Genomic DNA, 27294 nt, shown 5'->3' on the forward strand with positions numbered 1-27294 from the left:
TATCAGGATTGAGCACCGTGAGATAGATTAGGTTATAGATCAAATATGCCATATTAGGGACCACGAGTTATAGCCTGTGGACATATCTGGGTAAAGAGGTCTTGACTCAAAGTCGGGTCGGATCTGATATGGTTCAAGGTTGGATTAATATTTCACATATTGTTTCCCTAACTTGATCCACCTTGAACCTGACTTGACTGTAGCCAGTTTCCACCCCATATACAGAGTGAAGTATTTATTTATTTCCATTGATTTCCACCTAAGGATATTTTGTTTTTACATTAAAAAAGAAAAACAACTGTGCAAGCTATTTGTGGTCCGATTACAGATTTCTAAGATATACAGCTACAAATTTATTTGCGAGTACACCAGCAGTAAATAAAAGAAATACTACTTGATTACTTCTGTGTAATTGTCATGAAAATATTATGATTGTTGTATATAATTGTAGAAATCAATGTAACAACCCAGTCAACATGTTATCCACATATGTACTATATATTTGTTCAGCTTGTGCTTTATATTACAATTGTAGTGGCAGCATTAAAATGACTTTTTTTTTTTTTGATGCAATGAGTTAGGGAAGACCTAACTCATGATTTATTATATAAAGATATAAAGTAGATACAGTATCATCATAAAGTTTTAGATAGAGGAGAAGAGAGATTTTGCAGCTACCCATTTTGCACTTAGAATGGCGAGAGGGATTTAGTTTTACAGGATTTAGGAGCAGCAGGTAACAACCCAAAACCTATGATGGCACATTCCCACACCGGGAACACCCTTAAAACCGGTTTCTAATTGCAGTGAATTCTCAGACAGTACGCCAGGTAGTGCCGCTGCTAGGTTCGTCCAATATCTCTTTTACTGAACTTCTACTTGCTGAATTTGTGCCAAGTCCACACCCTCGATATGATCCATCCAAAAGATGAAGAGCCTTCCAATTTGTTGAACCACAGCATTCGAAAGATAGATATGAAATTCAAAGCATCTCGTCAAGTTCTTTCCATAAATTAACACCAGATTCCAGCTACCAACAAGATATCCAATGTTTTATTCAGTGAGTGCATGGGTTCTTTTAATCTCCAGTCATTCCATAGCATTGTTTATGATTGCGGGAACTCCTCAAGATGGAGATTATATCTTGAAATATCGACCATATCCTTTTTGAAAACACACACCGAAGAAATAGGTGGTCAGCTGTCTCTGGAGTTGAGTCACACAGGGAGTTGTTGGTCCTACCTTGCCCACCTCGTTTGGCAAAGTTAGATTTGGTCCCTTACCAAAAAAAAAAAAAAAAATTAGATTCGGTCAGTATTTTATCAAGATAGCCCAGGAATAAGAAGAATTTTATGTTCTGTGGTATTCCGATTTTCCAAACAATTTTGCTAATATACGGCCTTATCTCGCCGTCCAAGAGGAACTGGTATCAGAGTTTGGTTGAAATTTTTTTCAGAGAGAACCATCTCCATTCCACAGCATCAGCAGTGGTGGAAAGCTCAACTATTGTCAGCCTCTGACCTAGCATTTGACAATCTGGGTGATCTGTCAGTAGCGATGGAAATTTCCACCAGCCATTGTTTGAGTATAAACTGTAAGCCTCTGCAACTGAGACCTCCTTAGTGATATGAATCCAGGGAAATCTTTTCTTGATTGGCTGATCACGTAGCCATGTATCTTCTCAGAAGGAGATTTGCGAGCCAGTTCCAACTCGAAATTTCACCATCAATTGGAATAAACCCTTAATATTTTGTACGTGCTTCGGAGACATTTGATAAAATTGGAACGATACAGAGAAGATTGGCATGGCCCTGCGCAAGGCTGACACCAACAAATTGAGAATGATATTTTAATAATAATATATATATACAACCCATTATTATTGTATTTCAATTTATCATTGCAAAATTAACATTGTTGCCGGGAACTCTTCGATAAGCTTGAGACATATTCGGATGCAAATGATGGAGAGCATCCGGCAGGGAACCTCTGATGGTCAAATAAGCTAGAAGTCGAAATCGAGGAAGAGAGAAGGAAAAATAGAGAGAGATCCTGGAGGTGTTCAAGAGGCTCACCCAAGAGTCTCCCGTTTTTCTCTCTTTATAGAGGAGGATTGACCGTCATTTTTAGAAGAATCATGGCCGTCCTTCCAAGGATTGCAGACGTGGGGACAACATCTAGTGGTAATCTGACTATTTTGGAGCTGGCATCATTATCCTACCATCTTAGCGATCTCTTATCTTATTTGTATGATACTGATGATCTTGGGCACAAAAGGCGCCAGGGATCTCAAGCCGATGCAATCACAGCATCAGGCTGTTCACATTCAGGCCGAAGGGATTGATCAAATCCGAAGTCGGTTCTCTTTGGCATGATTAATGAGGTTACGCCACATCAAATAAACATTATTACATCATTGTATCAAGAGTTTTTGGTTCAATACTGTTGAAAGAAGAAATAAAAAGGCAGATTTTTGAATTTGAGATCATGACTATCATGGTTATATCAGATTTGTGATCATGAGATCACGATTATTATGGCCACATTACTACAAGGATTTCAGGGGTCAAGCTTACCATATTTTTTTGTAATTTTTAAATATATTTGTTTTTAATACCATACATGTTTGGATATGCTACCATAGTAGCCTTTTCTTTTTTTGTGTTCATAGATCTATATCCACGATGTTAAAGAGGATGAGAAATATAGAATTTTTTTTCCCAAATACCTTTTTCTACATGATATCAGAGCAAGGTTGATCCTTGTTCGCACGTCTAGCTTCCTTCTTGGGTGTACGGTAGTCCACTAGCTCCATCTTTTTTTCTCAAGATCGATGTGTGGCAGTCAACCAGCATTGATTTCTATGTTGATTCTACTTTAGTTGCTTCTTGATATCAGATTCTACTATCTCTTCGAACGTCTTGGTCAATCGACACTTCGAAGGTCTTGGTCAATCAACAGCATCTTATTTCGTGTTCTTTCAAGCAGAGACAAAATCATTCTCTGATTGAGATTCATTATTGGTACTAAATCTAAATTTGATTCCATTTGTATTCTATTTGTGATTATGTTTGTAATTTGCCTTCCAATGTCGACTACTACGGACTCTCCAAACTCATCCATGCACTCTCTTGTGATTAATACATCTCTGGCTAGCAATATTCCAATGAGTAATGATAGCATTAATCTCTTAATCGTCTTAATAGAACTAATTGAATCAAATTATATGGTGTGGTCAGTGGCTGTCAAGATGTATATTGCAAATCGTGGTAAGGTTGGCTACATCAATGGACGAGTTGTTGAACCCTCGATGACTGATCCACGATATGATACTTGGTTGATGGAGAACAATTTGGTAATGGCATGGATCATTAATTTAGTTAGTGCTGAGATTCAGAGAATGATCCTTCAGAAAAAGACTGCTCGAGAGATGTGGGTGCTTCTAGAGGAGATGTTTGGGCATAAGCAAAACACTTTTCTCATCTTTCAACTGACCTACGAAATTCGTCAGCTTCAGCAGGGGAGCTTGACTGTTATTACCTACTTTGGTGCTCTTCGTGCCAGATGGGAAGAACATGATTGCTACACTATTGATGATTGGGCATGTCCAGCTAATCAAAAAAATTTCTGGGACCACGAGCAATGGAATCAAATCTTCAAATTCTTAGTCGGGTTGAACTCCAAATATAAGGTGTTGAAGAGCCAGATTCTTAGCCTCGACTCCCTTCCTTCACTTGAACAAGTTTATCACAAAATTTTGGGTGAAGAGGCACGAAAAAAGGCAATGACTCCTTCGCATGTCATATCTTCTACTCCTTTGATTGGAGATTACTCTGCTCTAGCTTCTATTTCTAAGGGAGGTCATCCTATCAAAGGACGTGAAAATACTAGGGGAACCAAGATTTGCAGCCACTACAGTGGGGAGAATCATTTTGTTGACTTTTGCTAGGAACTTCATCTTGAGAAAAAGCCTACAAAATTCAAAAATAACAAGAAAGCTAACCCACAAGCAGTAATGCAGCGGTGGCCGGAGGGATTACTCCTAATCAACCAGATAGGGGGATAAAGAGTGAGATAGCGAATCTCTCCACTGGTGACTTAGCTTGTCTTCAGCGTATTCTCTCTCAGATGCACATCTCTTCATCCACATCTCCTGGTGCTTCCACGGCTTATATGAACAGTCTTTTTGGTGATAGTACAGGCGATATGGCTCTCAATGTTACCTCTCCCTCCTCTCCAGCTTAGGTGTTAGATTCTGGTGCTACAGATTACATGACGAATAACTCTAGCCTTTTTTCTTCCTACATCCTTGGATCAGGGCAAGAGAAAATTATTGTTGCTGATGGCTCGGTTAACAGACAATTTTACACTTCATTCTACTCTTCATATTCCTAACATGTCTTTAAGCCTGCTTTCTATTGGTACTATTACTGAAGATCTTAATTGTGCCATGACTTTTTTCTCTTATTATTGTGTCTTTCAAGATCTGCAAACAAGGTGAATGATTAGGAGTGGTCATAAGATTGGTCATCTTTATTACGTTCAGTCTAAGCAAGTTGTTACTTTTCATACTAGAGCTGGTCCTAGAGTTGGCACCAAACTTGAGCATATCTACCTTTGGCACCGCCGTCTTGGTCATCTTAATTTTCAATCACTTTACTTTTTTTTTCCAACTTATTTTGTGGGGTTAGTCATGAACTTTTAAATTGTAAAGTTTGTCAGTTATCTAAGCATTGTCAAACTTCATTTTCATATTCTATGCATAATATTTCTGGCTTGTTTGACTTAATTCATTCTGATGTGTGAGGACATGTAACTATTGAATCTTTGGATGGTCACAAATATTATGTTACATTTATTGATAGTTACTCACATTAACCTAGATATATTTACTTAGGTCTAAAGAGGAAATCCCTCGCATTGTTCCAATCTTTTGCAAAATGATTCTCACCCAATTTGGAAAGAGAGTCAAAGTTTTTTGCTATGATAATGCTCGAGAGTATCTTGCTCATCCTCTTGTTACTTTTTTTCAAGATGAACGTCTCCATGAAACTTCATGTGCCTACACTCCTCAACAAAATGGCATTGCCGAAAAAAAATCGCCACCTACTAGATATGGCTCGCACGCTCTTGTTTACCCACAATATTCTAAAAAGGTACTGGGGTGATGCCATTCTTACTGCCACATATGTCATCAATCGTATGCTTTCTCGTACTCTTGGTAATAAAATTTTTTCTCTTTTTTTGCATCTTAATAGACCTCTTTTCTCTTTACCTCTTTGTGTGTTCGGGTATCTTTGTTTCATCCATAATTTTGCTCCAGGAAGATCTAAACTTGACCCTCGTTCTATCCCAAAAATATTTCTTGGGTACTCTCCTACTCAGAAAGGTTATAAGTGTCTTGATCCTACTACTGGACGTAGGTTTGCTACCAAAGATGTTACATTCTTTGAATATGAATCATTTGTGCATTGTGAGAACTCTCTTTAGGAGGAGATTCATAATCTAGTGGAAGAGAGATTTCCTATTTCTATTCCCATTTCTTCTAGAGATATCCGTAGAGATGAAGGTCGGGAGGAGAATGGAGGAGATATAGGGGCTACTAATGAAGGAGGCCATACTACTAACCACTCTTAAGAGGTTGCTAAGTTGCAGGATCCTTATCTTCCACCTACAGCTAATGTCTCTACTCAAGGTAATCTTAATGTTGAACTTGACATACCTATTGCCTTGAGAATAGCATCTAGAGAATGCACTAAATATCCTCATTCTAAGTATCCTATTGATCAATATGTCAGCTATGCTCATGTTTCACCCTCACATCTTGCTTTCCTATCTACCACTCTACTTGGCCAATTCCTAGTTGCTTTACAGAGGCTAGAAAGGACCCCAAATGGAATCAAGCTATGGAAGAAGAAATAAGAGCCCTTGAAAACAACAATACCTGGGAGATTGTTGATATTCCTATAGGAAAGCATGTGGTGGGCTCTAAATGGGTGTATACTATCAAGTACAATTTTGATGGTCCTATAGCAACATATAAGGTGAGACTTATTGCAAAAGGCTTCATCCAAACATATGGCATTGACCATAAAAAAACCTTTGCTCCAGTTGTAAAGTTGAAGTTTGTCTGAGTGATCCTATCCATTGCTACTCAATGCTTATGGAATCTATAGGACATCAAAAATGCATTCCTCAATAGAGATTTGAAGGAAGAGATATACATGCAACTACCACGGGATTTTAATATTGAAGAAAAATATTGTAGACTAAGAAAAGTATTGTATGGACTGAAACAATCTCTCTGAGCTTGATTTGATAGATTGCGGATTGTCATGAAGAGTTTTGACTATACTCAAGGTAATGTTGATCATACTCTCTTTGTGAGGAGAAATGGAATAAAGTGGTTGTCCTAATTGTTTATATTGATGATATGCTTATCATCGAAAATGATGAAGTTGAAATTCAATTTTTGAAAGACAGGTTGAGTTTTGAATTTGAAATTAAAGACCTTGGTCACATGAAGTACTTCTTGAGAATAGAAGTTGCAAGGTCAAATGGGTGTATCCATTTGTTTCAGAGGAAGTATGCTCTCAATCTTCTTCAAAAAATTGGGAAGCTTGGGAGTAAGCCAATCGACACTCCCATAGAAATTAATCATCACTTATCTATCATAAATAGAACTCAACTTTTTCATGAAGAGAAGAAACAATATCAGCATCTTGTAGGTAAACTCTTATATCTCACCCTTACAAGACCTGACATCACTTATGCAGTATGTGTGGTTAGCCAATTCATGCATGCCCCTACTACAGCCCATATGAAAGCTATTGATAGAATTCTAAGGTATATTAAGGGATCTCCAGGAAAAGGGTTGATATTCAGAAAGAATGATCATCTCACTCTAGAAGGATATATTGATGCTGATTGTACTGGATCGGTTGATGACAGATGCTCTACTATAGGCTATTGTATGTTTCTTGGAGGAAATTTGATAACTTGGAGGAGTAAGAAGCAATCCACATGTGCTCGCTTTAGTGCAGAGGCTGAGTATCGTGCTATGGCCCATGAAGTTGCTGAACTTCTATGGACATGAATTCTTCTAAAGGATATTGGTATTATAGTAGAGTCTACTATGAAGTTGTATTGTGACAATAAGGCGGCGATCAATATTGTAAAACAATCTCGTCCAACATGATATGACCGAGCATATAGAAATTGACTGTCATTTTATCCGAGAAAAGATAGACAGTGGAGAATTATGTCTTTCATACGTCAAATCATCTAATCAAGTGGCGGATGTTCTTATGAAGGGACTATCCAAGTTTGAGTACTCACAAGCTCTAGACAAGTTGTGCATGGTAAATATCTATGCACAACTTGAGGGGGAGTGTAGGAAGAAGAAATAAAAAGATAGATTTTTGTATTTGAGATCATAACTATTATGGTCATATCAGATTTGTGATCATGAGATCATGGCTATTACTATAAAGATTCGAAGGGTCAAGCTTATCATATTTTCATATGATTTTTAAACATATTTATTTTTGATACCATACATGTTTAGATATGCTACCATAGTAGTCTTTCCCTTTTGTGTGTTTATAGATCTATATCCATGATGTTAAAGAGGATGAGAAATATAGAATTTTCTTTTCCAAACACCTTTTTCTACAAATACATTGTGTCATAATAATAAAATAATAATAGTTATTTTTTATATTAACTATAATATTATTGTAATATTTCTTTGATCAGGGGTAAAGTTTGAAAAGAGAATAGACATGGTGTGTTCAGTGTTTCTTGGAGGCAAGAAATTTTTTCTGTAATTTCTCTCTCTCTCTCTCCTCTCTTCCATGTACTGAGCAGGAGGGGATGGGTAGATGTAGTAACTAGAAGACAGAAGGGAGAGGATGTTTTATCCGTTCCTCTCTACCCCCAAGGATAAGGAGAAGTCCATATTTGCGCTCGTGTTTGCTCATTGCATAGGAAAACATAAATTCAGATCTTTTCCACCACTAATTTATTCATACTTATTGCTTCTTTGTGGCTAGTTTCTTTGCACTTTTTTTTTAAGAAGAGTTTCAATTTTTTTCCCACAATACTTTTATGGGCTAATAATAGACCTTGAAACCATGGTCAATGGAAGCTATGCTCTAATGGAAATGCGAAAATAACTTCTATTTGATTCTTTTCTTTCATCTTTGAGGTGGAGAGAAGAAAATGATAGATAGAGATGCACCACATTTCAAAGCAACACAATCTTGCCAGCTAGTTGACTTTGATGAAGGCTAAGCTCGGTCATGGCGAGGCCAAGACCCTGGGCATGCCTGAAGCCTCGTAGGCTAGGTCTGGCCATGTAGAAGTTCCTATATCTCCTCAACTGTGACCACAAGTCTCTCTCTATATTTGAATTTAGGATGGCAATATTCTTTTCTCTTTCGTTCCAAGTAAAACTTTAAAAAGACTTTGAAATATATGTTAGGTTTGAGTCAAGATCCTCTTCTAGTCAGGGATTCACTTGCATTATATGTTCTCCCCTACAATATTCAGCTGCTATTGGTTGGTGAAACAATAGTGGGTGGTTGGATTAATTACACAACACACAAACCAGATAAATGGTAATTTGCTAGTTATGCTTTTGTAGCTCTCCTTGAATAGTTTCATTCATATATGAAGTAGGTACTATCAAAGCAAATTTTGTATGCAGCCTTGCATATCTTGATGAGTATGTACTTTTAAACATATATGCACATGCGCATATATATATATATATATGTGTGTGTGTGTGTGTGTGTGTGAATATTTGCATATTTACATAAGCATAACTGAATGGATTCGTAAGTGTAGAAAGAGATGAAGTGATAATGAACTGTTAGTGTAGTCCCTCCCATATAGGCCCACCAATGAATTGGAGAATGAAAGAGTCCAAAGTGGAGCAGAAAAACCAAAGAGAGATGTGAACCTTTTGACATGCGGAGAGGGAGTCTGAAATGGACTCTAGTTTTTTTGCCTACAAAAGGATGGGCCATGGACATGAAAAGGAATATGAGAAAAAAAAAAAGAGGTCGTAAGCCACCAAAAGGAGAGAGAGAGAGAGAGAAGAAGAGAGGTTTGGAGGGTACTTCATTCAAAAAAAGAAGATTGAAGAATGTTGATTGGAGAAGTTCGCTCAACCTCAGATTAGAGTTATTCCATCAAGAAGTGTTCTTCTGGATATTTGTTTAATTTTAGATTTCTTCATTCTTATATTAGAAGCAGTGCTCATGGCATGGTGTCAGCAAAATTTTTTTGTACTCTAAACTATTATTATAATGGAAGCTCCTTCTTATTCTGATCTTTATGTGAATGTAGGCTTCGATCGAACTATGAAAAATTCTGATGTTCTTACAAGTGTTGTGATTTTTCTATATTTTTGGTATTATCGTTAGCATAATTTTTATTTTATTTATTATTTTTTCAGTATTCAAATCTCAATAAGTGGTATCAAAGCTTGGTTCCACCAAAATGAAAGTACTGAAGAGGAAATTGAGATGCTAATAGATGGAGGATCAGTCTTCGTCGGGCATTATGATCAAGTTAACGTCAACCAACTAATCGATTTAGAAGCCTCGCATGGAAGACCTCTTTTACTATAAAGATCTTCATGATCCAATTAAGGGAGTTATTGCTCAATCTAATAAGATATCAAATGGAGAATAGTTGAAACTAAATCACAAAATCATTAGGCTCATTCGGCAGCAGATTGATGATAGCGTCTTTCATAATATTTCAATGGAGGTTAACACCCATAGCATTTGATTAAAACTGAAAAGCCTGTGCGAGAGAAAGACGGCACAGAATAAGATGTTCCTAATTCGCAAACTGATGAATATAAAATATAAGGAAAGGACTTCCATAGTGAAGCATCTAAGCAACTTCTAGAATGTGGTGAACTCGCTCGCTGCGATGAAGATGGCGTTAGATGAGAAGCTCTAGGCCCTACTGTTGTTGAGTTTTTTGCTCGATAGTTGAGAGACTCTAATGGTGTCTCTAAGTAATTTTTCATCAGAGGGTTTGATAGTCTTGACAGTAGTGAAAGACTGTATGCATAATGAGGATGCGAGGAGAAAGAAATAAGGGATCTTGAGCCAGAATGAAGCCCTCCTCATAGAAAGAAAAAGAAGAAGCAAGCACAGAGACTCCCAATCTAACTCGAATGATGATCGTGCTAAATTACGAAAGAGATCTAGGTCCCAAAGTGCTAGATGTTACGTTTATGGCAAACGAAGCCACTTTAAGAAAGATTGCCAATTATTAAAGAAGGAGAAGCCATAGAACAAATCAGACGATGACTCCAACTCGAATAATGAGACGACAGCAGTTGCTATGGATGGAGAGGTGATCATTATCTACGACACAATAAATGATGGTCTTATAGGTACTATTGGCGAAGACTCTTTTTAGGTGATAGATTCGGCCACTTCGTATCATGTTACGGTGAGGCAAGAATTATTCTCATCTTATCATTCTGATAACTTTGGGATGGTAAAGATAAAAAATGATGGAGAATCAAAAATTATTGGTGTTGAGGATATTATGCTGATCACAAGTTTGGGGTACAAGTTAGTGTTGAAGAACGTTTGACATATACCAAATATCCATTTGAACCTATTGTTGACAAGGGTATTAGACGAGGAGGGCTACTACAGCATGTTTGGAGATGGCATGTAGAAGCTGACTAAAAAATCACTAGTAGCAGCCAGAGGTATCAACCAAGGCTCTCTTTACTTCATGCAAGCCAAGCTCGGTAAGGGGGAGATGAATGTAGCAAAAAAATCTTCTACCTTAGAATTGTGGCTTGGCAATTGGGACATATGATTCAAAAGGAGATATAAATTTTGGCCAAGAAGAATGCTCTTCCTACTGATGGTTTTGGATTAAAGATATGTGAAAGCTGTCTGATGGGTAAGCAAACTTGAGTTTCTTTTCAAATTTTTTTTTTTTTAAAAGAAAAATTGGTGCATTAGATCTTGTTCACAGTGATGTTTGTTCTATGAGTGATAAAACTCTTGATGGATGCTCTCACTTCATGAATTTTATTGATGGTCACTCTTAGAAAATTTGGATATATGCTTTAAAAATAAAGGATCAGGTGCTCGATACATTCAAGCAATTTTATGTCTCTATTGAAAGGAAGACTAGGCAAAAGTTGAAATGCATACGGATGGACAACGACGGTGAATACAGGGGTTCTTTCAAGAAATACTGTCAATAAAATGATATCGGATTGGAGAAGACAGTGCCTAAGATGTCACAGTAGAATGAGATTACTGAGAGGATGAACAGAATGATTTACAAGAGGATCAAGAGTATGCTTTCTCACACTAAACTATTGAAGGCATTCTGGAGAGAGGTATTGATGACTGCGGTCCATGTTATTAATCTTTCTCCTTTCTATGCTCTTGAGGATGATAGACCGCAAAGAGTATGGTTGAAGAAAGATATTTCTTATAATTATTTGAAAGTTTTCAAATACAGGGCATTCGTGCATATTTCCAAAGATGAGAGGTCCAAACTAGATTTCAAGGTGAAGCAGTGCATATTCTTAGGCTACAGTGAGGATGGAGAGTTTGGCTATCAATTGTGGGATCTATGGAATGAAAGATCATGCACAACTATGATATTGTTTGCTTAGAGGATCAGATGATCGATGACTTCGAAAAGCCTAACAAGCTGAAGTCAACCCGAGCAGCCCTGTAGATTTGTGCCTAGATATTTTTTTGAGGAGTCTTGATGATGTGGGAGCAACTGCAGATAACGGTACACATGATAGTCACGAGGTTGAGGAGAGTACGGATGATATTCAGATTGAGCTACATATTGAACCACCTACACAAGAGATTCAAAGATCCACAAGAGAGTAGAGGCCATCCATGAGATATCCATTACAAAATTACGTGCTATTAATGGATGCGGGGGAGCCTGAGTCCTACTCTGAGGTGATGGAGCACCAGCATAGTGAGGAGTGGATGAAGGCAGTGAAGGAGGAGATGAATTTTTTACAGAAAAATAATATATATGAGCCAGTGAAGATGCTTTAGAAAAAGTGAGCATTTGAAAATAAATAGATGTTCAGATTGAAGCCACAGAAGAACAGTACAAGATAATGTTAGTTGTGAAAGCCTTTGGTCAAAAAAAGGTATCAATTTTGAAGAGATTTTCTCATCCATCATAAAGCTCACATCTATTCAAGTTGTCCTCAGTATCATTGCCTATTTAGACCTTGAGGTGAAACAGCTTGATATGAAGATTGTATTCCTTCATGGTGATTTGGAAGAGGAGATATATATGATGTAACTAGAAGAGTTTGAAATTAAAGGCAAGGAAAACCTAGTGTGCCACTTGAAGAAAAATCTTTATGGACTAAAACAGGCACTACGATAGTAGTACAAGAAGTTCAATTTCTTTATAATGGAGAATGGATATAAGAGAATAAGTTTTGATCATTGCATGTTCATGAAAAAATTCTCTGAAGATAATTTTAGCATACTTTTGTTATATGTTGAATACTAATTGTGGGACGTGACATTGCCAAAATCAATAATCTGAAGGTGAAGTTAGGTCAGGTGTTCACAATGAAAGACTTAGGGCATGCCAAAGCGATCTTGGGGATGAAAATCGCCCGAGATAGGAGATCTAAAAAGCTGTAGTTGTCACAGGAGGCCTATATTGAGAAGGTGCTGGATCGATTCAATATGAGCATAATGAAGCTGGTGGTAAGTCCGCTTATAGGATACTTAAAGAGTAAAGTCCAAAAAGCAAGAAGGACCAGATAGAGATGAGTAATATTTCTTATGCTTATGCCATAGAGTTTTATGTATGCTATAGTGTGCATCAGGTCCGATATTGCTCATGCAGTTGGTGTGGTCAGTCGATTTTTTTCAAACTCTAGAAAGGAGTACTGAAAAGCAGTGAAGTGGATAATGAGATACCTTCAAGGATATTCAGGACATATTTATACTATGGCAGTGAAGATCCTATGCTGCAGGCTTATACAGATGTGAACATGATGGGAGATGTGGACACATGAAAATCCACATCAGATTATCTGATGATATTCTTAGGAGGAACAGTGTCGTGGCAATCGAAGTTACAAAAGTGTATCACACTGTAATCGACGGAGGTGAAATACATTGCCATAATAGAGGCCAGCAAAGAAGTGCTATGGTTAAAAAACTTATTAGAGGAGCTTGGTAGGGAGCAAGAGAAGTACGTCATCTACAGTGACAACCAAAGTGTCATTTATCTTAGTAAAAACTCGATGTTTCATTTAAGGATGAAACACATTGACGTAAGATATCATTGAATTTGGGATGTACTAGAGATGAAGCAGTTCAAGTTTGAAAAAGTTGATACTGAAGAAAACAGTTCTGATATATTGACGAAGCCAATTTTAGGGATAAAGCTAATGAAGTGCAAAGGCATTGCAGGCTTGGTAGAACCTCCCATATGAGTCAGGAGCGGAAGATTTGTTGGTGTGATCCTTCAATATGGGACCCACCAATGAATAGGAGAATAAAATAGTCTAAAATGTACTAACATTCTCACGTGGAAAAGCCTTGGGACTATGACCGTGGAGCACGGAGATATTTTTCATGGTGTGCAGAAAAATCAGAGAGAGACGCGGACCCTTTTGATGCGTGGAAAGGGAGTTCGAAATGGACTCTAGTTTTTTTCCTATAAAAGGAGGGGCCGTGGATGTGAAAAGGAACACGGGAAAAGAAGAGAAGGCTGTGAGCCACCATAAAGAAAAAAAAGGAGAAAGAAGAAGAGAGGCTTGGAGGGTACTTCGTTCAAGAAAAGAAGATTGAAGAACGTCGATTAGAGAAGTTTGCTCAACCTCAGGTTAGAGTTATTCCATCGAGGAGAATTCTTCTAGAGATTTGTTTAATCTTGAATTTTTTTTTTCTTGTATTAGAAGTGGTATTTCCGATGTAGTGTCGAGGAAGATTTTTTATACTCGAAACTATTATTATAGTAGAAGATCCTTCTTACTTTGATCCTTATGTGGATGTAGGTCTCGATCGAATCATAGAAAATTCTGATGTTGTTACAATTGCTATGATTTTTCTATACTTTTAGTATTATCGTTATAATAATTTTTATTCTATTTATTATCTTTCAAATATTTGAACCCCAACATGAACTTACCTCAAATACTTTCTGAAATATAACGAAAATGGATGCAAACCATATTAATAACTCCACAGGTCGTTTGTGCAATCACTCCGAAGGAAAGTGCACTTATTTTCATCACTCAAATGCCATACATCATAGAAAAATTCTTAGAGTATTTTTTTTTTGAGTTTTCTCTCGCATATAGGAAGTCCCTCTCCTGGCTCCGTATTGCATGCACCAGGTGCAATTGGACTGCACAAATCCCACGGTGGATAACACACCGTGCTACCCCTTGTATTTCACCGATTCCCGATTGTGTGCTCTCCACCGCGCATATGTTTCGGGATTTGCCCTGGTTCACTTGCACTTGGTACATGCAAGAATTTCTTTTCTCTTCTTCTCTCTTTTATTTTTTTCTAATATTTTGTCTGTGAGCTGCAATTTTGGATGGTTACTCAACGTCTCAAAAACTGCCACATCCCACTTTCTCCCATTTGTTTTCAGTTATTTAATGGATTGGATTGGGTCGGCCCATTATGGGTGCTCAACCCAAATCCAATATCCAACAAAATGGATTTGTAAGGTTATCTTTTGATATATATATTTATCTAAATCTGTTTTTTTTGGTTATAACCTTCATCCAGCCATTCCAACCATCAAGGGAGCAGTGATGTTCTAGGCATGATATCAAACAAGGTTAGAATTTAGACCTTGATTTTGGCGGACAAAATGGCCATGTAGTTGGGTCCTTTGGCAGCTTTGGAGGCTCTAGAAAGATACGGTAAAACATCTTCGCATGCTATATCGTGTACTAACAACATATGTAATGATGAGTAAAATGCTACGCATGGACAAACTTCAATATTCAAATTATCTTGCATCAAATGGAACCATATTGGATATGAATTTGGAAACATGTAAAAAATGTCAATCTAAATCTATTAGGACTTGGTTGAACCTTCATCAATTTCACGAGTATAGCTAAATCAATGTTGCAAGTTGCAAAAAAATAATTATATGAATTATGAAAAAGGCTGAAGCCTGAAATAGCATTTATTAGAAAGCTAACTGGCATCAAGTTGCCCATCTGTTTGTCAAAACATAAGCCCCGATTAACAAAGAAAAAAAAATCAATTTTTTGTATATGGCAGTATAAATTTCAGATTAGTTCTTCCAATATCTGAAATGCAGCAGATCTGCTCAAGTTGTGAAATTGTTGTCACGTGGATAACAAGTCAAAGTTCGAAGGCATATTAAGGTAGAATATTGTTATGGATGACCATATTACATAAGGCGTAAAGCAGTATAAGAAAACTGCCATTTTGAAATTTCATAATTAAGCATGGTTTTCAGTGGATTGTGGGTTCTATATATATGTTCATGGATGTTAGCATAGATGTAAGATTTTGGCCTAAAAGCTTGGGCAGTGAAGTACATTGCTAAAAGAGGAAATATGTTGTGATTTGGTGCAGAATGATGCAGGAAGAGAATCTATTAGCACAGAATGCCCACCTTTATGTTATTGTGGATCTCCTCCAAGCAGATCAGATAACCCATTGGTGCATGATGTTCAATTTATCCATCAGGCAGATATTCTTTCACCACACTTGGGGATAATGTTGCTGGACAAGCTCAGCTATAGCTCGACTTCTCCGATATGTGGTTCCGAGTTGGGAATTCAATGACAGGTTTGCTCCATGTAATATTCATAACTTGATACTACAGCAGACAAAAGTTGATCTCTCTATAAATCTAGAGAAGTAATAATGATTAACCTGAAATAGTCTTTTCCCCACTTTAAACTTATATAGGGCCAATTTTGGCCAGAGAGCTGTGTGTATATGCCGAAATGGCAATAATATTTGTGGTAGTTTTTGTGTCTATGCATTAAAACTGCATGTCAAACACACTTGTGAATGATACGATAATGTTCAAATGTGGTCATGCAAATAATACTCTAAAATGATGTGCCACTACTGTACCTGATGGCCATTGATATGAAAATCTAACTGGAATGGTCAATTAGCTGATTTGAATATTCTCACAACTTTGTTGCTGATACAATATGGCGATGAGATGGTTCAGCTTTTTTTAAGATCATCTTTGGTTGATGTCATTTTATACTTTTGTCTGCACAGAGAAATTATCCTCTAACCTGGGGGTAAAAACATTGCCCAGTTGAGCTTATTCAATCATAAAAACGATTTCAGAAAGAAGTGATTGGCATCCACATCTTATGAAACTTACTACTATTAAGAAGCTGATTGCATTATTTGATAACTGACTTCTATTTGACAGGTGACACAGCCTATAATCTGCTGGGAATTAATAAATTCTGTCAACATTACTCATAAGCATTGTTTGCTGCTTCATGTTGGCCAGCCTAATTGACAACCCCTATATAACAAATCAGTCATTTGACCCCTTGCCAGCTTGAGAGCCATTTTCTATTGGAAAATTCTTTCTCCTTCCTCTGCACCCTGTAAATTCGTATTTTTCTTTCAGCCAACCTGCTAACTTCAGCATAAATATTAGAAACTCAGTTGTCTTCCAAAATTACAGCCAAATTCTATTTCCATTCTGTTAATCATTTTTTAGCACTTAAAATATGGACCAGCATCCCTTACTATAGATAGTCTACCATCTATGAGCCATAGGTGGCACACTCTTAGAACTTCCTAATATATTCTCGTATTGTGGTCGTATTGCCATAGATTGACATGAAAATTACTGTGCTTCTTCCTATTACTACTCCCTGATATTTCTTAACATTTAAATCTCCATATCAATGCAAAGAAAGAATATCTTAAATTAATTCTAAGAAAGAATATCTTAAATTAAGAATAACTTGAAATAGGGGCCAAGAAAAAGAGAGGGTATATGTGCATGTATGGCCGGGGTTTCTGCACAATATTAACAACAGGAGTTTCAGTATGAAGGTGTACAATGCATGGACTCCTCATTCACCTGGTATTAATGGTAGAAGTTTCTACTTAATAATTATTTAAATTCATTGTTTGATATGCAATAGAAATTTAATTATTAAATTTATTTATTTATTGTAATTTATTATATACTATTTTATATTTAAAAAATAATTCAAGAAAAAGAGAAAGAAATCATACCGTGTAAGTTATACGCTAGCATATGCTATTTATGAACTCAACTTGTGATTACCAAAGGATTGGGAAGTAACCTAGAGATTGAAAAATGACGGAATGTTGGAAGAGTAACCATTGTATTATTTACTTTTCCCTCCACACTTGTATACTCTCATTTAGTAATTCTTTGTACACCATATCCGGTGTATAAAAAATATATTGTCCCACCTGATTGGGCTACGTAGCCATTACTTTCTAACGCGCATTTAATACCTGCAGTTCTACTTTTTAATTTAAAATTTTGAATGATAAAAATATCTCTTCTCTTCTGAAAAAATTATGACATCCGGTAGCTATATTATGATATTTTACGGTCAAATTATGACTTTCTGTACACAAGATGTCATAAGGAGGAAAGAAGTATTTTTTTCATTTAAAAATTTTATAAATTTTCAGTAATAAAAATATCTTTCCTCTTTATAATTTTTGGAAGAAAAATTATGATATGCTGCGTATAGGAAGTCATAATTTGACCACAGAATGTCATAATATTTTCAGAGGAGGAGTATTTTCGTCATTCAAAATCTTAAATAAAAATACAGAACTATAGATATTAAATACACATTAAAAAATAATAGTTATATACTTCAATATGATTGAATAGTGTATTCCATACAAATTTTATTGTAATGTACGTGGTGCACAAAAATTTTCTCTATCTATCTAACAGAGTCTTTTTGATGGGCCTTGTCCTCTCTTGCCCAAAAAATTTTAAAAAATAATCAAGGAAAGCTATGATATGGATTAACAATTGATGGGTATCTTTTGAAAGTAGAATGAGATTAAAAATTGATGGGCCTTGTCCACTTTCCGCCAAAGAGACGAGAGATATCCGAGAATAATGGTATCCTCAACTGCCCCGGGCCCAGCGGTCCCTACTGATGGCCCCGTCGACCGACCTCAAGTCCTTAAACGTCGGCTTCTTCCATTCTAATCCATTTTTTTAGTGCCACTTATTTTCTCCGACTCTTATCTGGCTTTCCTTATGATAGCCATCACTGATCAATTTATATTGGTCAATAGAGGAATAGGGTGAGACAGAGATGGAGAGTGCTGTGGTTGCTTCTCTGCTGCTGTTTCTCTTCGTTGGTTGGTCTCATGTTGCTGAGGCACAGTTGCCAATCCCAGCCAAGATTGATGGGTTTGTCTACAAGAGAGCTCCGGTCTGGGGGCACTCGGTGGTGGTGGAGGCCTTCTTCGATCCTATGTGCCCAGATAGCCGTGATTCATGGCCTCCTCTCAAGAAGGCTCTCAAGCACTACTCCTCCCGGCTCTCTGTCGTAGTCCATCCCTTTCCCCTACCGTGAGTCTCTCTCTCTCCCTGTGTGCGTGCGTGTGTGTGTGTGTTGGGTTCATGTTATGCTCTGTTTCTTTGTTTTGAAACTCTCTGTGGATTTCTTCTGGTCTTGCTCCTAGTTGGAGTTGTCTTGTTTCTATTGTGCTGCCTCCACCGTTTCACTTTCCTTCTTTTTTTTTTTTTTTTTAAATACGTTTTCTTTTTATGTGACGTCCAGTGGTGCATGTCCTGGATGGCCTTAGCTTTCAAGAGGTTTTGTCGGATTCTTTATCAATCAATGTTATTTTAACTATTCTTTGGGTCTTTTCCTGCATAAATATTCTCTTCTTTTAGGGGAAAGGAAGCGAGCAGAGTTAGAAAAAGGAGTGGGAAGGAGAACAGAAAGTCTAAACCTTTCTTTTCTTTCTGAATCTGTCCATTTTCATCTGTAATAACCACACATCTTTCTGATTCTCATCTAAGCACGGTGTCTTTCATTATGCATGTAAAGTGAGTGAAACCTTTTCTTCATGAAAAATAGGGTGAGTGAAACTTTATCAAAAATATGTAGGTTGGTGATTTTGAACTCAGTATTCTATATCACCAAAAAAGAAATGAAATGAGCTGACCACATCCACCAAATTAATGAAAATTCTTCAGTTGTTCTTAATGTTTTCTTTGGTTGAATAATTGCAAGTGCTGATCTCCCATAAACAAATTAATTAATATTTATTCTATTACTTTAAACTTTTATGTTTTATTAACGAATTATTACTAACATATTAAGAAGCATTGGTGGATGACAATTAGTGGCCTTGTCTGTAGTTGTTGGTTGTGGTATTTGTCCTTTTTCCACTGTTGTTTATTGTCTTTGCCTTTTCCATACTTGTTCTACATGATTATACAAGCATATTAATGCAATTTCATGTTTTTGTTGGTTAATTACTTTCTAACTTTCGAGCTTTTGGATGATTCTCCATATTTTTTGAATCCAAAATTTTTGCCACCTGGCTGGAGTATATAAAAATGATGAACTTATACCTACAATTTTGAAGAAGAGATTTTTGACATTTCTTCTTCTGATATATATGTGTGTGTGTGTGTGTCTATATATATATATATATATATATATATATATATATATATGCATAGATATGTATGTATATGTATATACATATGTTCATACATAGATGTATAAAAAAATATATGAAATAGACTTAAACTATACTCTAGTGGATCTAACTCAAGTTTGGTTAGGTATACATCAGAGTATTAGGATCCCATATTGATGATTTGAGCTACTGGATGTTATCTACTACTTATAAACTACTTACACACAAAAAGGATATATAGTTTTGAGACTCCTAGCCTATGGATCAAGTAGTCAGAGAATTGGATAATTTAAATAATACAAAGTAATACTTTTTTTTTAGCACTTGATGCATCGATTAGAGATCTCTAAATTATATGATTTTGGTACATAAGTAGTTTAGAGGCAATAAATCATATCCAATGGCTCGAATCATTGATGTGGAACCCTCATCTTTTGATTTAAACTTAATCGAATCTGAGTGTATATACACTTGATTGTAGTCAAGTCAATCTCATACATACTGTAACAACCCAGTACCTCATCGAAAAAGACTAGTTGGAAGGTACTATTTCGGTTCCTCGGCCCTGTATAAGTATCTAAGTCTTCTTTCCAGTGAATAATCGATGTGGGACTAAATATACATCTGTACGGATCCTCGCATACATCCTTGCTAGACTAGGGGTCCAAATCTATGCATTCATTCGTAGATACTATGATCGGCTCGTGGTTGGTCTTAATGAACATGTGCTATAGTATCCCCTAGTCTACATAAACCATGGGCTGGATTAGCTCTACTAACATTCTGTCATGCCTCAAATCCAGCATCAGGATCGGTTATGTGATACGATTGTATATTTCTTAGGACATGACCCTAGAGAATATGTAAGACCTTAAATTCTTTTATAACCTCAATATCCATAAATAATAATGATCTTAATTCATAAGAATTAGCAAAACTTATACAATTATAAATTCAATCATTCTTCAATCATCCAACGAGATATCAATGATGCTCCATTTGTTTATTTTTCACCCATGAATCCAAATCACAGCCAACCATGAGCATCCTGCAACTCTGAGAAAGTAAGAGAACCGGAGGGATGAGCTTTACAATCTAGTAAGAATCCTCACACACTCACACCAATATAAGAATATAATTAAAAATAATGGATAAATAGTATAAAAAAAATATAAATCATAAAATCTCATATTAAATATCCAGTATAACTCAATATCAATATATATAAAAATTTATATTATATACCATCAGATATCCATCTCTTTCAAAAGTGATATACTGCATATATATCATTAAGTAAATTTTTTTTTATTTAACTATAGTTTTATGTCTTATCATCTATATCTCACAACATGATTCGAATCAATCAACAATTATCTTTAGGATTTTGTATTAATTATGATCATGCTCCAATCCCTAGCTGACAAGCTTAAATACTACATTTCTGTCCGTGGCAGGGCTATTCTCAATGCCATGTTCCTACCCAAGGTGGGGCTACTCTTAGTGCCATATCTTACCCTTAGAGAGCTCTTCTCAATGCCAGGTTCCCATCGATGGTGGGCTATATATCCACAGTCTCATATTCCTGCCATGGCATGCTATTCACGGTTCCATATTTCTCTCTATGATTGGCTATTCTCAATTTAACGTGACTAGTCTAAACATCCATTTCTTGATCATCAATTTATTAAATCTTAATTATGCCAGAAACATATTGTATCATATTATGCTCTTCTTAAGATTTTTAATAGCCGATATAATAATCTAAATTATTCAAAAAACCATTAATATTTGATACAAATATATGATATAGAAAATATAAATAATCATATTGACAATCACAAACAAATATCAGCCACGAGAAATCAATATCATGGTGTATAAATACATATATACATATATATCCTGGTGTTCACGTCCAAGAATCCTTAATTCTACTGATGATAAACTCGGCTATAACGTCTACAACTCCATGCCTGGTATGTCCAATCAATCAATATAATTCCAACTCATCCTCGATGTCGGTAAAAAATATTAAATTATTGTTAGATTCCTATTTTCAAAGATCTAATATCCTAATTACTCTTAAATCTAATTTTCATATCTAACTTTATTTAAGACTAAATAAATAAGAAATTTGGGTTATACCTCTATTTAAGAGTTATAGTGTAGAACCCCTTGTTAGACTTCTTCTTGATCAGATGATCACACTCATCCACAAATCAAAGTCGGATATAGAGATGTGTATATGAAAAGGACCAAGATTGACCAGTGACAGCACTTAGGGCCTGAATTGTTTAGAACAGTGCAACCCTAATTCATCGGGTTAAGAAGCAGATGATCCATCTAAGGATAGTAGATTAAGGGTTGCCAATTGTGAGTTTCAGGGTGGCCAACAATAATCGAGATGAAGGCTAGCATGATGGATGCTTACAGCAATGCCAGTTCGACATCTGTTGAAATCAACCCATGATCCATAGAGAAGGGATTAGAGATCCTCCATTGGCCCCCTAAGCATGCACAGGAAGGAAAACAGAGGATCTAGTCCTCTTTGTTTTTTTTTTTGATGATAAAACAGAGTAGTCCACTGAATCCATTCAACCAAAATTCCCCTGGACCAACCTAGAGAGAGGAAAGGGAAAGAGAGGTGAGAGAGTATAGAGAGAAAATGAGAGGGTCCCTCTCTTTCTTTCTTAAAATAGAGAAAAAGGAAAAACAAAACCCCAATGAATGACAGCATCTAGGGAGGGCCATCCATGGCGGTAGTGGTTGATGTGACAACCAAAGCAGCAGCCAAATTGCAGCCATGCTCAGCAAGGCGGTGGTCTCAGTGGAATAAGAAACATAAAAATAGGAGAGACCCTGTTCTTCAAATTTGGCAACTCACCGGTCTAAATCTAAGTGGTGATGATGGCCTAACAATCAGAAAAGAAAGAAAAGAAGAATCAAGGTTGTTACCTCAACTCCGGCAAGGATGCCAGGTCTTAATTAAATGGGGGAGTATGTGAGGGTCTATGCAGGCATGTATTTAGTCGCACATCGGTTATTTACTGAACAGATCTTGGATACGTATACAGGACCAAGAAACCTAAATAATACCTTCTAGTTAGTCTTTTTGGATGAGGTCTTGGATTGTTACAAATAATAGTAGAGTCAATCCAACCCATAATCTATGTGGATTGGGGAATACTACAGCATGAATTCATTAGGGCTGACCATAGGTTGATCATGGTATTTATGAATCGATGCATGGATTTGGACCCTTAGCATGGTGAGGATGTCAGGGCTTAAATAGGGAGAGTATGTGAGGACTCATGCGGACATATATTTAGTTCCACATTGGTTATTCACTGGAAAGATCTTGGGTATATATACAGGGCCAAAGAATCCGAATAATCTTCCGGCTAGCCTTTTTTGGTGAGGCCCTGATTGTTACATATACAAATATACACACACATATAAATTTCTGTTTGTGTATTTGCTGGAACTACACCGTGAGTTTTCCTTGTGCATGCAACTTTTCCAACTATTATGAGCTCCATACTTCACGATAGAGCATTAGTACTTGTTCCACTGGTTAAAGCTGACCTACTTTTGTTCATAGGCAGTCATGATGTCTGTAAGAAGTTGGTGTTGCAAAATTTTGTTTTGAATTTCGGGGGAAAATAATGCAGTGGACTAATAGACAGAAAATGAATTTGCTGTTTGTTCTAAAGGAATCTCTTGTACTATGTTCTATTTTTGATGATTTTTTTCTTCTGGAAAATTGCAGTTACCACAGTAATGCATTTATTGCTTGCCGTGCGCTTCATATTGCAAACAAGCTAAATACATCATCCACATTTCCCCTTCTGGAGCTTTTCTTCAAGCATCAGGTAATGTAATGCTTGTATATCCATTATAGAATGCAGACTGTATTTTTGTGGTTCATTATTCCAATTTTTTAGGTGTTCCTCTTTCACTCAAGTGAATATTTGATGTTCCTTTGATCTATCTTTTTTGATTCTATAAGCGAACTCTCTATGGTATATAATGTGTTCTATCTACTCATGGAGATCTAGCTAGTTTCAAGTGTGTCTACCACTTTAGACTACTAATATAGTTACACTAAAGTAGCAATTTCTAGGGTTCAATCTTTTTTTTTTTCTCATAATTTTTATGCTTGTAGAGGTAGAACAAATTTGTGCTGCTGAAATTTCAGCATGAGTCTACAAAACCAGCAGAAGCACATTTATAAATTTTGGTAGCTGCGTTCATGTTGAAAACCTTTTAAGAGGCATCATTTTTAAGTAGGTTTTGTCATACATGACCTGTAATGAGGGATTTGTAGATGCTTGCTGGTTAACTTATTGAAAATCAGATTTGAAAATGGAAATGCAAATCTGACCAATGGTGGGGTCTGATTTTATAGTTTTGCAATAAGAAGGAACGATAGTTCAGCAATTAAGTCACATAACTACAGTGTGGGCTGAATTAAGTTTTTTGTATTTCAAACTTGGTTGAAAAGTATCATGTGAATCTTTTAAAAACAATTCGAGACTTTTTCCCTGTTTTTTGGTTAATAGTTTATCAAGATTAAGCATCCAGATTTTTTTGAATGTCACATTTCTCGAATAACTTTTTCTTTCCAAAGAAACACAAAAAAAGTAAAAACACATGCATTAGCTATTCAATCATTTTATGTCAAAGGCATAGATATTAGAAAAGAAGCTATAATCATAAAAGAAATTTTATTTCTTTTATTTGAGTTGTTAGGTGCTTCCTGGAATTATGGGTGAAAGTGGATCGGACAATATCCGTCCGAATCTGTTTTTGTATCTGAATCTATTTGGACATGGATAGAAATGTAAATATCCGACTAACATCCATATCCGTATCCTATCCGTTGAAGAAAAATAGATATAGATATGGATAAACAACTATCTTATCCATATCCAAATATCCGATTCCATTCCTAATTCTATTTAATTTTATATAGAGCTTGTGAATTTTTATAGAAAATAAATGGCCATAGTAGCATATTATTAATTTGATTTATCATCTACTTAGTAATATCTTTGATTTCATGGTCATAAAGTTTAATCATCTGACTTATATTCATACTTTTGGTATCCAATTTATATCCGTATCTGTTTAAAACAAATATGCATATGAAATTTTGGATCCAAGCAACACCCATATCCATATCTGTATTCACGAAATAAAGCAAATATGGATATAGATATACTAGCATCCGATCTATTTTCAGCCCTACCTGGAATATATAATATGGCTACATTCGGGAGACCATCAAAAGTTCTAATACATTTAAACTTGCCCAAGTAAAGAGAGTTAGATAACGTGCAAGTCTGGTCCGATAAGTATGTGGGGGCGTTAAAAACTCCAGAAGCATTGGAATTTTGTCAGCCATTTTCTATCTAGTTATCTACCTCTATCAAATCAGGAGTTTTTTTAAATCCTTTCTATGTTGATCTCTCTACTTCTGACTATCCAAAAGATATCCATCTCTAATATTCTTTGGGATTTGTTCACCATGCCTGCATCACTAAAATTAGTTCGTATCACTTCTTCCAGATTGTGTATCACTCAAAAGTTTCCGCTATATACTTGTTTCTAATTTTTTTCCTTGTAGTTTTACTGCAGGTCCACCTCAACATTTCTTTTGTTCAAACAGCTACGATTTCTGCTTGGAGGTTCTCTTTGCACTATTAAACAATTGCCATACCTAATGAATGTGTTGTCATTAACAAATATTTCTTGTTTTTTTCTTTTTTTTTCGAAGGGGGGTGGGGAGAGGGGGGTCCCCTCCTTTTAAGAATAATTAAAAGTCAAATCATGTCATTTCAATACAGTTCTAATTGTACGAAATCCATTATGTAGTACTTCTAGTTTCTGTTCTACTTTCGGTTGTAGCAGGGTTATGAAATGGTTTGCTAGGCATTCGTTGGCCTTCGTATGCCCAACATGATCATAGCTTAACAAGACCAGCCTCATCCATCTTATTCACTTCCATTATGACCAATGCTGCTTGCACCATAGCATTGAACTTTTAGTTGGTGTGGATTGCACCATTCAGTAGCCTTCACTTCACATCTTGACCATGTGCAGGAATTTTACAGGTTCAGGAATGTTGATTTTTTGTTCAGTTAAAGTCCACAGTTGACAATTTCTGGATTCTCTTTTTCTGTGAAGCCAAACTGAATTTTTATTTGTAATTGGTTTCTTCCTGTTGGCATACCTAGATTTATTATTACTTATAGTTGCTCAGTATATTGCTGCTATCTCTATTGTGCATTAGTAGTGCAAAATTGCTCTACTTGTCTATAAAAAATTGAAGTTTTCTGCTTGATGTCTTGATTAGTTTCAGAGCTACTTTTTATCATTAAACTGCTTGCTTTGTTGCTATAGCTGTCCTCAGAAAAATTTATCAACCTTTTATTCCTTCCATGCTACTTAGATGAATTCCTATGCTCTTTGCCAACTACAAAATGGACTAGTGAGCTTAATCAATATTAGTCAAACAATCAAAGTAGTTTCATATATTATGGATCAAGCATAATTTTATATTTACTGTTTGAAAGATTCGCTTGACTCCCTTCTCTCTCAAAAAAAGAAAAAAAAATCCAAAAAAAAAAAAGAGATTCAGTTGTGTGTCGATGATTAAATGTAAGGCTGGTTTATTTTGTGGACCCCTTCCAGGCTTGCCAAAATCATAAAACCAGTATATTCTTAACTGACAGCAGCATAGATTTTTTATCCACCATTGAAACCCCCATCCTGAGTTACTCTCATCTTTAAACAGGAGGAATATTACAACACACCGACTTATAACATGTCGAGAGCTTCCATAATCCATCACATATCTAAGCTCGCTGTTAGGGCCATAGGAAAGGACTCACTGTCTGCAGTTCAATCTGGTTTTAATGATTCACAGACCGATGCCGCAGCAAGGATTTCCTTCAAGGTGAAAGACCATAAGCTTCTTGCAAATGTTTCATTATGTATTATGAATCCTATGCATCTAATATCTATATTGGCTTATGTTTTCCAGTATGGGTGTTCAAGAGGCGTGACTGGTACACCCTATTTCTTTGTCAATGGCATGCCGCTTTCCAACTCTGGCTCAGCACTAGACTACAAGGGATGGAAAGGCATTATTGATCCATTGTTGGGGAAGCAATAGAAAGGGGGCAAGACATCTCCTAATCTGATATTTGGTTGAAAGGCCAATAAATGTCAAAGCCCCACACCTGGCCTTACAATTAGTTTGTAAGCTTGATAAATGCTCAAGAATTGAATGATTGGCAACTTTTTATAATCATTCAGAGTATTTATTTATTGAGGATGGCTTAATAAACCTTGAGAAAATTTACATGTCTTATGTAATTCTTCAGATGCAAAACTAAAGAAAACCAGCTTCTGTTGTTTTTCTTTTAATAGTAATATCCTAATTACCCTGATTGAAACAGAACTAGCATTTTATCCAAAAGATAAAAGCAGCATCAGATTATGATTCTCAAATTGTACATTTTTTTCACAATTACAGGAAAGAGCTTATATTGGTTTCATATCCCTTTTCATAATC

At 36.1% G+C, this 27294-nt stretch overlaps 2 protein-coding genes, 1 non-coding gene and 1 pseudogene across 3 annotated transcripts in view; 3 read left to right on the forward strand and 1 right to left on the reverse strand.

The window, feature by feature from the left end:
- LOC105036825 (wall-associated receptor kinase 17) overlaps positions 1 to 27294 on the forward strand; it is a 101816-nt gene that overhangs the window by 7049 nt on the left and 67473 nt on the right.
- Positions 1 to 27294, reverse strand: part of LOC140856950 (wall-associated receptor kinase 17-like) — a 92245-nt pseudogene that overhangs the window by 1284 nt on the left and 63667 nt on the right.
- LOC114914176 (U6 spliceosomal RNA) lies at positions 1757 to 1857 on the forward strand. Its single transcript, XR_003800796.1, has one exon. It is a non-coding gene; the product is annotated as a U6 spliceosomal RNA (small nuclear RNA).
- On the forward strand, positions 18315 to 27146 carry LOC105036757 (uncharacterized). Its single transcript, XM_073256835.1, has 4 exons — positions 18315 to 18624; positions 23482 to 23584; positions 26512 to 26673; positions 26761 to 27146. The coding sequence occupies exons 1-4, from the start codon at positions 18365 to 18367 to the stop codon at positions 26890 to 26892; spliced, it is 657 nt and encodes a 218-aa protein (XP_073112936.1). The 5' UTR covers positions 18315 to 18364; the 3' UTR covers positions 26893 to 27146.

Source organism: Elaeis guineensis, chromosome 4 (genome assembly GCF_000442705.2).
Source record: "Elaeis guineensis isolate ETL-2024a chromosome 4, EG11, whole genome shotgun sequence".
In the NCBI taxonomy this organism is placed as follows: domain Eukaryota; kingdom Viridiplantae; phylum Streptophyta; class Magnoliopsida; order Arecales; family Arecaceae; genus Elaeis; species Elaeis guineensis.